Below are 13,148 nucleotides of genomic sequence, written 5' to 3' on the forward strand. Positions count from 1 at the left end.
ATTCATGCACTAGTTTTAATCTGTTGTCTGTTTTCAGTCCTGTGTTTGACCACCTTTTCCCTCCACTTTCCTCTGTTCCTGATTTTTCCCAGAATTTAGCCTAATATTCTGAGAGCCAAACTGACTCTATTCTCATTTTTTGTTCCCCTCTGTGGGGTCTTTAAAACCTGTTCCCTTCACACTTCTAAATAAGCCACATTCTCTCCATTCGTTACTGCTTTTCAGAAATCTGTTTAAGCTGTTTTATCTCATGAAGCCTTTTGTGTTTTTGTCCTTGTTGACTTAGACCATTCTTTACACGATTTTTTTTTTTTTTAAGTAACAGCTTTGTTGAGATATGATTCATCTACTTAAGGTGTACACCTCAGGGGCTTTTGGTATGTTCAGGGAGACGTCAAGCTCTTGGCCCATTAAATTTTAGAACATTTTCATCACTTCCCCCCAAATCTCATACCTATTAGTAGTCACCCATTTCACTCCACTCTTTTCCCCAACCTCTTGTACCACTGACCTATTTTCTGTCTTTATAGATGTGACTGGTTCTTTAACTCAACGTAATGTTTTCAAGTTTCATTTATGTTGTCGTATATATTAGTACTTCATTCCATTTTATAGCCATCTAACATTCCACTGGATGAGTATACCACATTTTATTTCTCCATTTTCAGCTGATGGACACTTGTTTGGCAATTAGGAATAATTCTGCTTCGTGTAGACTTCTCGTGTGGTCATCTGTTTTCATTTCTCTTATGTGTTTGTACCCAGGTGTGGAATTGCTGGTTAAATGGTACTTTTGATTTTGAGGAACTATTAGACTATTTTTCCAAAGTGGAATTTACCATTTTATATTCCAGCCAGCAGCTTATCGGGATTCCATTTTTTCCACATCACCAATGCTCATTACTGTCTTTTTTATTTTTTTACGTTTTATTTATCATTAGGAGGGTAGGGAAGGAGAGAGGGAGAGAAATATCAATGTATGGTTGCTTCTCGTGCATCCCCCGCTGGGAACTGGCCTGCAACCCAGGCATGTGCCCTGACTGGAAATTGAACTGCATTCCTTTGGTTTGCAGGTCTGTGTGCTCAATCCACTGAGCTACACCAGCCAGGGCTCATTATTGTCTTTCTGATATAGCTATCCTACTAAGTCATAATACTTTTTTTTTCATAATGCTTTTTAAGCCTTTAAATTTTTGTATTCTGACCTACATAGAACATGCTACTTGTGAGTCTGTGATCATACATCTTCCTTATTAAATTTCCTCTGCTGTAGGAAGAACAGTTAAAAGCTGTATTGTCAGCAGCAGTCCACACAAGTTCCCTGGGGCTTTTGACTGGATATATCAGGAGGTGGATAACAGAGGGTAAGATGACACTTAATGAAAACTTACTTTTCTGTTTTGAAAATTATCGACTCACTGTCTGTGCGGGATGGTTAGTTACACTTCACTTGGAGCTGTTCATTTGCACGTTCACATTCAGGTGCACGGTAAGAGGGCAACAGAGAAACGTTGTGTACTCTTTCCTGCCAGTCCGCTGCCGGCCCGCAGCGCAGTCTGCAGGCCTCTGACACAGCATCGAGTCAGCGTCCCCAGGGTCCCCTCCTGCAGCTGAGCCCCTGACCCCCGGCGACAGTTGGTCTCCTTTTCTGAAATTTTGTCATTTGAGATATGTTCATAAGTGGAATCATACAGTATGTAAACTTTTGGGACTGGCTCTTTTTCACTCAGCAAAATTCTCTGGGGACTTATCCAAGCTGCATGCATTACTCTCCTTCCTTACAAACACATACACATTATTTTCGTTCGGAATCATTTGAGAATATGTTGAAAACATCATGCTTCTTTTCAGTATAATTTTCTTCTAAGAACAAGGACATTCACTTACAAAAACCATATTGTAACTATAAAAATCATGAAACTTAACACTGCTGACATGTAGATTAGATAATCTACAGAATTTACTGGAATCTCACTAATGACCCAGTGATGTCCTTTACAGCATTTTTGGACAAGGGGAATCCAGAGTTCAATCCAGAATATATGTTGTATTTAATTTTCATATCTTTTTAATTTCTCAAGTTGGTATAATTGCTAAGCCTTTGTCTTTCAAAAAATTGACATTTTTTTGAGAAAGAATATAACCTTGTTATTTTGTAGACTGCCTTTCAACTTTGTTGATTTTTTTCTCATGATTAGATTCAGATTTTAGACTTCTCACTAAAGGGATGTACTGTACTGAAAGAGATACGTGATACTAGTTTGTCTCCATTAATGATTATTTTTTCCTTGCTCACTTGGTTAGGCTGATTTTCTGTCAGGATTCTCTGCTGAAAGTTACTCTTTTTTTTGTTTGTAATTGGTAATCTTTTTTTTTTTTTTATGTTTACGAATAAGAACAACCAAATTCTGCTGCTAATTTGCGCTTTGTTCTTGAATGGACATGGAATAAAGTGATTCTCACAAAAGAGGAATTTGACAGACTATGTAAGTTTTATATTAAGAAACCAATAGTGATATATTTTTAAGTACATAATAATAATTCTAATCATTTTGAAGTTATAAACTGTATAAAGAAAGCCCAGAAGAAAACTTTGTTTTAATATTAGAATGACAAAGTTATTTGTTGATGAAGATTTTGCAACAGATGTTAAACTAGCAACATGTTGTGTCCACAGTAGCAAGTTTCAGAATTATACCTTACGTGTATCATACGTCATATACCTTATATGACAGCCACCAGTATATGGATGTCTTAGTTTAATTTATAAAACGTGCTTATGATTAAGAAGAATATGCCACTAACCTCAGAAGCTCTTCTTCTCACTCATTTTTTATTTAAAATATGTGTATAAAGAAGCTTAATAGTAGGGTAAAGCTCATCTCTGTTTTCTAAAAGATGTTATCAATGTGCCAAGCAAGTCATTTTCCTTCTTGATAGTCTTGTGTGTTAGTCTGTTGTACACTTTTTTTGAGGTATCTTGAGAGTATAAAAAACTCATTATGCCCAGTTTGTGCAAAACTAATATTAAAGGGTAATATATGATTGCCCTGTACATGATAGTAAAATTTATTTAGAAATATTTTTTTAAATCTTCATTGTATTTTTTCCATTACCATTAGTCCCCTTATACAAATGGATTTAAAAAATTGTATTTACAAAGATTTTATTTATTTATCTTTAGAGGGGAAGGGTAGGAGAGAGGAAGAGAAACATCAATGTGTGGTTGCCTTTTGTGCGTCCCCTGCTGGGAATTGGCCTGCAACCCAGGCATGTGCCCTGACTGGGAATTGAACTGCGAATGTCTGGTTCGCAGGCCCGCGCTCAATCCACTGAGCTACACCAGCCAACGCAAAAAAATTGTATTCTTAACAGGATTTTAAAAAAGAACTTTTTAGAGAGAGAGAAACGTCTTTTTGTTGTTCCACTTCTTTGTGCGTTATGTATTTCTTGGGTGATTCCTGTATGTGCCCTGACTGGGGGATTGAACTTGTACCCTTGGCTTACTGGGATGATATTCTAACCAGCTGTGAGCTACCCAGCCAGGGCATAAATCAGATGATTTGATTCAAGGAAGGAAGGCTTTAGAATTAAGATACTTGTTTTCAATTACATATTACATATTACACATATATTATTGCAGTTACATGTTGCAATATCAATGCAATTAATATTAATGCAATTAAATCTTCAAAAGATGTAACCAATAGCAACTAAAATGCCCTCCCAAAGGATATGTAAATTGAGCCTTGAATTTGAAAGGACAACTGAGTCTATAGTGAATTATAGCATCCTACAGTTCTACTGTAATAAGTCTATACATGAGTCTTCATTTTAATGTCTCACGTTTGAAGACTGGAGGTGGACAAAAGTTCTTATAAAATATTAATTGCAAAACAGGGTATATAAAAGTAATGGTATAAAAGACTTATTTGACGGAGAAGCACTTAATGAGGACAACTGATTTTTAGTGAATCTGAAGTTGAATCTGTATCACTGTGCTAACATACTGCTTGCTTCACACTACATTAAAAAAATAATAATTTGTATCCCTTCTAGTTTCCTTGAGGGTGTTTGCCACTTTTGTTAATATCATAATACATAGAATGATTCTGTTGTCAGTATGAATTTGAGGAAGTGTGCAGTTGTGAGTTGAATGCAGATTTACTGTGTCGAAACTAAGTATGTATTTTATCCTTGAAAGGTACCCCGTTGTTTGATGGTTCGTGCCGTTTCATCGACCCACAGACCATACAGTCTGTTCAGCAGTGCCATTTGCTTCTTAGCAATCTTAACACAGTCCTGAGCTGCTTCGTAACAGAGGCCCAAGAGATCACTGAAAGAGGTGTGCTGTTTGTCTTACATAATGAACGTTTTATTAAATTCTACTTCTTGACTTCAAGAAAGAATTCCTGTCTTAGATGGATCATTGTGCAGAAGGCTGTTTTTTTTTCTCAAATGCTGGTATTTTTTTAATGAAAAGCTACAGAATATTATTAAATGTAGCATGAGCCAATATTTAAATAGTCCGTGAGAGATTTGGGAATTAAATTTAATGCTATCAAGGTGGTGTATTCATAGTAGAACTTAAAGTTTTTTGAACTATTTTAAAAATAATTAAGTTTTTATTCAGAGGTCACTGTAAATTTTTTCTCTGATTTGCCATTTAAACAAAACAGTTCATTTTATTCAAAGGCCTGGTATGAACAACCTGTATGAATGTTACTGTATAGTTTGCATTAATGTATAAATTTGACTTCTGAAATTAACTAAGTGGAGATAAGAGTAGCTAAGATGGAAGCATATTTACCTAAAACATCTGCTTTAGTTGAGTTAGCGTTTTGTAAAATTTTTGTTCAAGCTAAGTTTGTTAAAAAATCTACATACGTTGTTAAAAATCATCAAGGAACTAATTAGTTCTTTGAAAACTCTTGAGTATCTGGATATCTTATTTGGGGTTGAAAGTTAACTGATATTTCCCGTCTTTTACAGGTCGTATGAACTTAACCAATAAGTGTATGGTTTCCCAGCTCATCTGTCAGTATGCACAAATGGTTCTTTGGTTCTCTCATTCTGGTCTTTTACCAGAGGGCTTAGGTAAAATATTTATTTAATCTATAAATATTAACTGAAAGCTTCTTTTTTGTCCCTTTTTTTATTGATGTTCAAAAGAAAGTTTCTTAAGTCTTTATAATTTTGTTGCTGTGTTTTAGTATCTTGGGTTTTCTTGCTTCCACCTCCTCACTTATGTTTTCTTCTATCCGTCACTTCTTACCTCCTTTGTGTCTTCAGTACCTCACCCCGTGCCTGATACACAGGTTTCCATCCATATTCATTGGATTGAATGACATTTTGAAGGAAAGAATATTTGACAAAGCGTAGCTTCAGAGAGTTGGTTTAGTGCTACCACCAGCTATATTTAGTTCCATTCCATAGAACTATGCATTTTATAATCTAGTTTGTCAGTCTTTTCTCTTAAGGGATTTTTAATGTGGCTATTACCTAATATGATTTGCCATCATTTAAATAATCTCCTTTTATCTGATGATTACTGCCAATATCAAGCACTAGAGAATTTTGACTTACTATATTTGTTTAGAATGTACGTACTTCTAAGGTCTCTAACTTCCTGCATTTCCAGGATTTGCGTTAGATTTCATGTGAACGTGCTTCTCCCACTGTTCATAATTGCTGTCAGTCCTCTTCTTTCCTAATTCTCTTAGCATCCTTGTTGTTACAGATGTTTATGAGAGACTAGGTTTCTCATCTATGCATATATTAATAAAGGGATGGGTAGTCTTAAATTTAGGGAGCCTACAAATTAAACAATATAAAATTGTAGTAAAAATATCAGTGTGTGTAACCTAAGTATTATTGGGAATTTTGGAAATATTACTAGCTTTTTTTCCAACTCTTAAAAAAAAATCTAGATGATGCTGTGCAGTTGTCAAGGTTATACTACAACTACCCTGTAATTCAGAACTACTACACCAGTCGCCGACAGAAGTGTGAGCTTTTATCAAGGTATAGTACATCCAGAACCTTCAAGCAACATTTTAGAAATTTCTTCTCTAAGAAGTTGAGCCTTTGGAGGTAGAACAGAATTCATCACGTTATAAGATGATTAAATGGGTGGAATTCTCAGCAAAGTATCAGAATTGTTACCAACATTACTGTTTTATTTGTAATGTTTGTGTTGACCTAATAATGGTCACACTTTTATTTTAGAACTTGAGTAAATAGCTATTATTTCCTAAGTAAGACTGTTTACCATGATTCATTCTTAGAAAATCTATAACTTAAGCATGTATTTTTTCTGAGAATTCTTACTCAGAAAAAGACTGGAAGCTGATATTCATTTTTTTAAAAAGCATAAAATATATCACCAATTAGTTATTTTACATTTTTTCCATTAACAGTTACATTTCAGCACTTGGAGGACTCTTTTCCCCCCCCCCCCCTTATTTCCCCCTCAACTCTTTTCCCTTTGATAGTTGGGGTCATTACTTTTGAGTTTAATGCTATTGTTTTGATGATAATAATAATGACCACCGGCATTAAATAATCCAAAATGTTGCCCTTATTGCAGAGGGAAGTGGAACCCTGATTATTTGATGATCGATGGAATGGTTTCTCAGTTAGGAGATGGAGTTGAGAAGCTGTGGAAACGGGATGAAGGCGGAACAGGAAAATACCCTCCTCCGAGTCTACATGTAGGTTTGCAGTAATACGATGCCACTTATGGCGTCTGCAGAGCTGTGGGGTGGGAGATGTGCTTAGTTGTGTTTTCACACTTGGCACAGGCTCGGGAAGAGCAAAGAGCTTGAATGAATGAGAATATAAAATGCACTGAATTTTTTCTCTTTTATAGGCACTACTTGACATATACCTACTAGACAATGTTACTGAAGCAAGCAAACATTCTATTGTATCCTTTAAAATTTTTAGTCAAATAATTCATGTATTACTAAAATCATAAAATTTGATTTTTTTTAAAGGAAGGGTTCTAAAACCAAGATCTGTAGGTTGGATTCAAGTGGTCTATGATTAACCTAAAACTACACAAAATTTTATGTTCATTTTTGTAGGGATGGAGTCCATATCTTTCATCAGATTCTTAAATGTGGCTGAAACACTACCTAAGTTAAAAAGAGCTGTTCTAAAACATTACTGGCCAAGTAGTCGTTCTCAAATAGGTTAACTTATGTACTGAATAAACTACATTTACGTTAGCTTAACATTACCTTAACATTACCTTAGACATTGTGTTGAGCCCTGTGGTCTTTGCAATAAAGGTTTTATACTAATATCAGTTATTAGTTTAAAATGTGTTTATAATTTATAAATAAGTTTATAATTTATAAGATATGATATGCTTGCTTAAGCTTCCAGGTTTTGCTGGGTAACTGGAATTTTGCCTATAGCTTTTGATTCTTGAATTTGCTAAGCTACTGGTTTCATAAAGAAGGTATGCTTTAATTCATCTCCTTTGTAATTAACTAAATACAACTGATATTGGTACTTAAAAAATTGAGAATGAAGTTGGTTGCGGGATTAGCTGTTCCCACACTTGATAAAACTATACTTCCGGTAGCTGGATATCCATAAATGCTTTTTGAGCACTGCAGTCTTTAAAGAATCTCTCCTGCTATGTTCTGTTGCTGCCAATTACAAATATGTACATAGTTTTTCTTTTTGTTTATTGTCCTTAATCATCTTTTTAAAAGACCATTTATTTGCTACTTGATATTATATATTCCTTCCCAAACAAAACAGATACTGCCATTGAATCATTTCCAACTGCCTTTGCCATTTCTTGGGACCAGGTTAAACTTATTCAAGGGTTTTGGCTGATAGATCATAATGACTATGAGGTAAGTCTGTTAGTTCACATAGAATGAAAGCTTCTGTAAACTATAAAAGTACATAATGATTAGCCCTGGCCTGGTGGCTCAGTTGTTTAGAGCATCGTGCCGTACACCAAGGGGTTGTGGGTTCTATCCCCGGTCCTACAGGAGGCAGCCAATCGATGTCTCCCTCCCTCCCTCCCTCCGTCTTCCTTGCTCACCTTTCCTCTCTTTAAATCCTCAGGTGAGGGTTAAAAAATACATAAACAAATAAAAATATGTAACAATTAAATTTGATATTAAAGATAGGATACAATCTACTTCTAGAGGTAATGTAAAGAGTCAGTTTAACCAGTACCGTCACTGACATAAGCAGTAAGAATACAAAGATAAAACAGTTAAGAACCGCAGGTTTCTCACTGCCTAAAGAAGAAAACAAACAGGTAAACAATTACTAATAGTGCCAGTATGGTGATTATGTTAGAAAAATGTTTAATGTTTTGAGGGAACCACAAAAATCAGGATTTGGCTTTGATGTAAGAAGTTGGTGATGAAAAGATTTTATATAATAGCCTAAGGAGGTCTCAAAGTATAAGGCTTTTGATAAGGCTTCTATTGAAAGTATATCCTAGATTAAAATAGATCTTCTGTTTATATTTACGCTGGTTTTATCTTGATTTTTGTGGCTTTAGCAGTGCCCCTCTTTTTAAAGATACGCTACTTTGCTAAATGCAGAGCATCATATTTGTATTTACCAGTTTTCCTGTTTATGTTGCAGAATGGTTTGGATCTTCTGTTTCATCCAGCTACTGCAAAGCCTGTGTCATGGCAGCATGCAAAGCTCATTCAAGCCTTCATGAGTCAGGGCGAGCACAGACAGGCCCTCAGATACATTCAGACGATGAAGCCGACAGTGTCCAGTGATACTGATATTATCCTTCACATCGATGTGTTGCTGCTTAATAGGTAAGTGCATATTTTGAAAGTACCATGGAACTCCTGATTGTGTCTGTTAATACGATGGAATTGATGAAATGGGTAGTAATATGTTTTGCTTTTGCTGTATTACGTTATAATCAGTGTGATATGTTTGCCACCATTTATACTATAGCAGTATTGCTGTTATCGTTGTGTTTGTCATTCATTATATTAATGGTGACAAGTTAAATGGCGTGACTGATAATGTAGTAGTCTGGTAATTGCATTTTCTTGTTAGCTGATTAGTTGGGGGGATTGCTTAGAATTGATATTTCTTCCCAAATTGTAACGATATACAAATCATATTGTTTTCTTTTGTTTTTGGTCGTTTTCCTTGGTTATTTTTATATTTTTGGAAATTGGTCGTTTTACTCACCCCAAGTTGTCATTGGTAAATGAAACAGCAAGTTAGTGTCTTTACTATGAAAGTTAAGTTTTCTTTGTTCTCTTTGGTTAAATAGAATGTATTTCTGAGGGGAGAGGGTTAAATCAGGAGAAGAGTTCTGTAGTTTAATAGTAGGTTGGCTAAACATGTAGAAACTTAAGATGTCCTTAAAAGTAATGGATTAGGCAGTATTTGAGGAAAGAATTTGGGTGAACAAAAGGGATTGGCTAGGCCCTGGCTGGGTAGCAGAGTTGGTTAGAGCGTCACCCCAAAATGCCAAGGTTGAGGATTCAATCCCTAGTCAGGGCACATATAAGAAATAACCAATGAATGCATAAATAAGTGGAACAAAAAAAGTGTTATTTCTTCTCTCTTTATCTCTCTCTCAAGATCAGTTTTTAAAAAGTGTTTGGCTAGCTTTAAAAAAATGTCTAGAATGAATGTAAGAAGGTAGAAGTGACAAAGAGCTTTAATACTGGGTTGGCAAGTAGCATGTAAATTTTTCTCAGTCCCATGTAAGCTTCTTCAGTGACTTTACAGAAGTGGTAATTGATCACTAATGCTTACATCAAAGTGCAGGTGTTGGAACCTTAGGAAAAAAACACCTTTAAAGATTTCATTCATTTTTTAGAGAGAGAGGAAGGGGAGGAGAAAGCGAGGGAGAGGTTTGCCTCTCAACCGTCTGCCTCTAGTGGACCCCCAGCCCCGGGGGCCTGGCCCACAGTCCCCGGTCCACACCAGCGCATAAGACTGCTGTGTTGTCTTCAATTTGATTCCGTGGTCCTTTGATTCGTCCTGCCTGTTTCTCTGATTTGCCGGATTCTCATTTCCTCTTCCTTTACCATAGCAAACATTATATAATGTAATTTCTAAACTTTGTTTCTCTTAAGTACAGTGAAGCTTCAGGTATCCACTCTCCAGAAATCTAGCAACATTGTGTCCTATATACTACATTCAGAAATAAAAATAAGGGACCACTCATTTTCCTAACACTTATTTCATTATGAATACTAATGGCTATCACTTGGTTTATATACTCCATTTCTTATATAGGTCATGAATTTACCAGTCTTTATTTTAGTATTTGTTATTACTTCAGTAAAAACTATAGCTAAAGCTTCCCACTATAGTCAGAATTACTGACTGACTTAGAATTGGGAATGATTTTGTAAGAAAATTATTTCCTTTATGTTCCTATTTGCTATTTTTTTATTCTGTCTACTTCTGCCTTGAAAGTTACCAGTCCCTCAGAAATTCTAAGTGCCAGGTTAAATGTCATCTAATAAATACATAAACATTTATGGGCCTTGTTTATTGGTAAATTTCTAAAATAATAATCACTCTACTGGTTTAGATTGTCTTTAACTAAACAGTACACCATGAGGAACACGGCTTTGTTCAGTGACCTGTTGCCCGCAGAAGGGTATTTCAGTGACCACACATGGCACCTCGTACTGTCTAATTTGATAAAGTTCTGCAGCCAGATCCTGCTATAGATCAGCTAAAATCTTCTGTTACTAAGCTTAAATTCTCTTCCTCCTCATAAACAGTATGGTTGTTTCCATCTTGATTCATTTTCTTTCTTACTCTTCTTCCTCATGCTGTCACTTTTTTAAGAGCCTGCCTTTCTCTGTCACACCATTTAATCTTTCCGTTTTATCCACACCACGTTAGTTTTCTATCTTGACCTTTTTTGTTTTCCTATCATTTCACACTCCAATGGTACAGAACAGCATAAAATTAAGTCTGTAGCATGCCTTGTTTACATTAGCAAACTTGGTTATGCGGTGATCAGTATTCTATGAAAGTGCCCTTAAATTACATGTACAAAGTATCTTTGAGACTCTTCAGGTGGACTAATCGTTTTGAGCATTTTAAATAGCTTCTGTGAAAGTAAACTTTGGTGAACACTGATTCCAGGTGCATGATTGAGGCCTGGACTGTGCTGCGGCACCACTCCAACAGACTGAACGCAGAGGGGTTGTTGAAGCACACGTACAAGGTCTGTCAGGAGATGGGCCTGATGGAGGACTTGCTGAAGTTGCCGTTTACAGACACTGAGCAGGTAATGACTCGCCAGTGGAAACTTGTCAGCAATTCTGCATATATTAGTAGCTTACAGAAATCTATTATGTTCTTCCTAGGAGTGTTTGGTGAGATTTTTGCAGTCCAGCACCAGTGTCCAGAATCATGAATTCCTTTTAGTTCACCATTTACAGCGTGCCAATTACATCCCTGCCTTGAAACTGAACCAGACTCTGAAGAGCAATGCCATGGTATATAGTTCACTTGTTTTATTACGGGAGACGAGAGAATAAGGAAGACCAGCAACTTGGTTAGACAAGAGCTTGTAGTTGTGGAACTAACTACTGGGCTTTATATCAATCTGAGCTTGGAGAATCAGTCCTCCTCTTAACCTTCTATAGCAGAATTAGGAACAGGGATTTATTATTTACTTAAACAGAAATGGCATATGTAAAAGAATTAAGTGTCTGTCGATCATCTTGCCAGACTAACCACTTTCCTCAGGGACGAGAGAGTGAGGTGGAGCACAGCAGTAGAAAGTACCCAGCGTAGAGAGCATGTGTTTTGGGGGGCAGGCTGATCTTAGTTTGCTGCGTCCTTGGAACATCTCTCTCTGTCTTGGGCTCCTCACATGTAAGATAGTAACTCCTCTTTCTGAGGATGTACAGAGGTGAGTGGGTGTGAAGTAACAGGTCCATATTACTGACACATGGAGAAGCTTAGTAAATGACAACTGGTGTTTTTATGAGTTAAGAAGAATCGAGGCTGGATAGGAAAGACTTGGAATGTATTGATGGATAAGGTTTGGTAAAGTAATTGTGTGTATTGAAGAGCACACACAATTACTTGATTTAGAAGAATGCATAAGTAGGGAGGAAGGAGTTATTCTTGGATATTCATAATTATATTTTAAACATAAACATATCACCTAACATGTTTGAAGATTAAATTTTTACCAGTTATGATATCTTCAATAGAATGATCGAGATCCTCACTTGCGGGAGAGATCAGTGGCTCGAAATTCTATATTAGACCAATATGGGAAAGTTCTTCCTAGAATCCATCGAAAATTAGCCATTGAGCAAGCTAAGCCTTACCGTGTATCAGCACTGTCAATTATTCGAAAAGGTAAGGTTTCATTGAAAAATGTCTACGTATTAAATTAGAAGACAATGATTTACCTTCTGCCACCATCACTATCTTATATTTCAGCTCATTTTTGCTTTGAATTGTCACAGTGGTGCTTTTTTTTCCTATTGGCCATTCTACCCCCTAAATGTAAGGCTTTCTTGGAAGCTTTTACAGTTTATTTAGTAATGTAATAAAGAATGAAAGAACTTTATTTCTTTTCAGACTCCTGTCCAACATTTAGAGAGCATGTAGAATAATTTTTCATTGTTTCCTAGAAGCCCAAATTGTTAAATTTCTGCATAGATGTTGTTAAACCAAATACAGTTTTAACTGGACTCTTATGTTGTAATCTGTTTTCCAGTTACTTATATATTAATTTACTATCAATAAAATCCTGGTGTTAGAGATGACATTAAATCCTACATTCTTCATTTTACAGTTTCTCGGCCCAGACCATTATCAGCTGTTCCAAAACCACCTGTAATAGGGAGTGTGTTAACAAGATCTACTTTCATCCATAACGTGCTATCTAAAGTTGGAGAGGTTTGGAAAAGTGAAGAACCTAAAAATAGCATCTTAGCCTGCAACAGGTGTGTTTCTCTTACACTTTTTATGGTCATCTTACTTGTTAATCTTTCCTGGGTAGCAGCAGCATTCATAAACATACCAGCCTTAGAGTTTATTAGTGTATGTAAAAAGGAAAAACTCTCTATGCTGGCTACTTTCTTACAGAAGAATGTTTTTTGTCTTTAAAAGCAAGTATTTTTGTTGGAAAAAGCAAA

At 35.9% G+C, this 13,148-nt stretch overlaps 1 protein-coding gene across 1 annotated transcript in view; it reads left to right on the top strand.

Annotated features, from left to right (window-relative positions):
* AHCTF1 (AT-hook containing transcription factor 1) overlaps positions 1–13,148 on the top strand; it is a 68,028-nt gene that overhangs the window by 34,692 nt on the left and 20,188 nt on the right. The window contains exons 13-25 of the mRNA XM_037138821.2: positions 1,274–1,364; positions 2,397–2,486; positions 4,205–4,345; positions 4,993–5,097; positions 5,931–6,024; positions 6,590–6,713; positions 6,872–6,928; positions 7,728–7,874; positions 8,626–8,813; positions 11,131–11,275; positions 11,355–11,486; positions 12,213–12,363; positions 12,806–12,956. Coding sequence (XP_036994716.2) covers positions 1,274–1,364; positions 2,397–2,486; positions 4,205–4,345; positions 4,993–5,097; positions 5,931–6,024; positions 6,590–6,713; positions 6,872–6,928; positions 7,728–7,874; positions 8,626–8,813; positions 11,131–11,275; positions 11,355–11,486; positions 12,213–12,363; positions 12,806–12,956 — 1,616 coding nt within the window. The remainder of the gene's footprint in view (positions 1–1,273; positions 1,365–2,396; positions 2,487–4,204; positions 4,346–4,992; positions 5,098–5,930; positions 6,025–6,589; positions 6,714–6,871; positions 6,929–7,727; positions 7,875–8,625; positions 8,814–11,130; positions 11,276–11,354; positions 11,487–12,212; positions 12,364–12,805; positions 12,957–13,148) is intronic.

This window comes from Artibeus jamaicensis, unplaced genomic scaffold, assembly GCF_021234435.1.
Source record: "Artibeus jamaicensis isolate MK-2021 breed Jamaican fruit bat unplaced genomic scaffold, CSHL_Jam_final scaffold_754, whole genome shotgun sequence".
In the NCBI taxonomy this organism is placed as follows: Eukaryota; Metazoa; Chordata; class Mammalia; order Chiroptera; family Phyllostomidae; genus Artibeus; species Artibeus jamaicensis.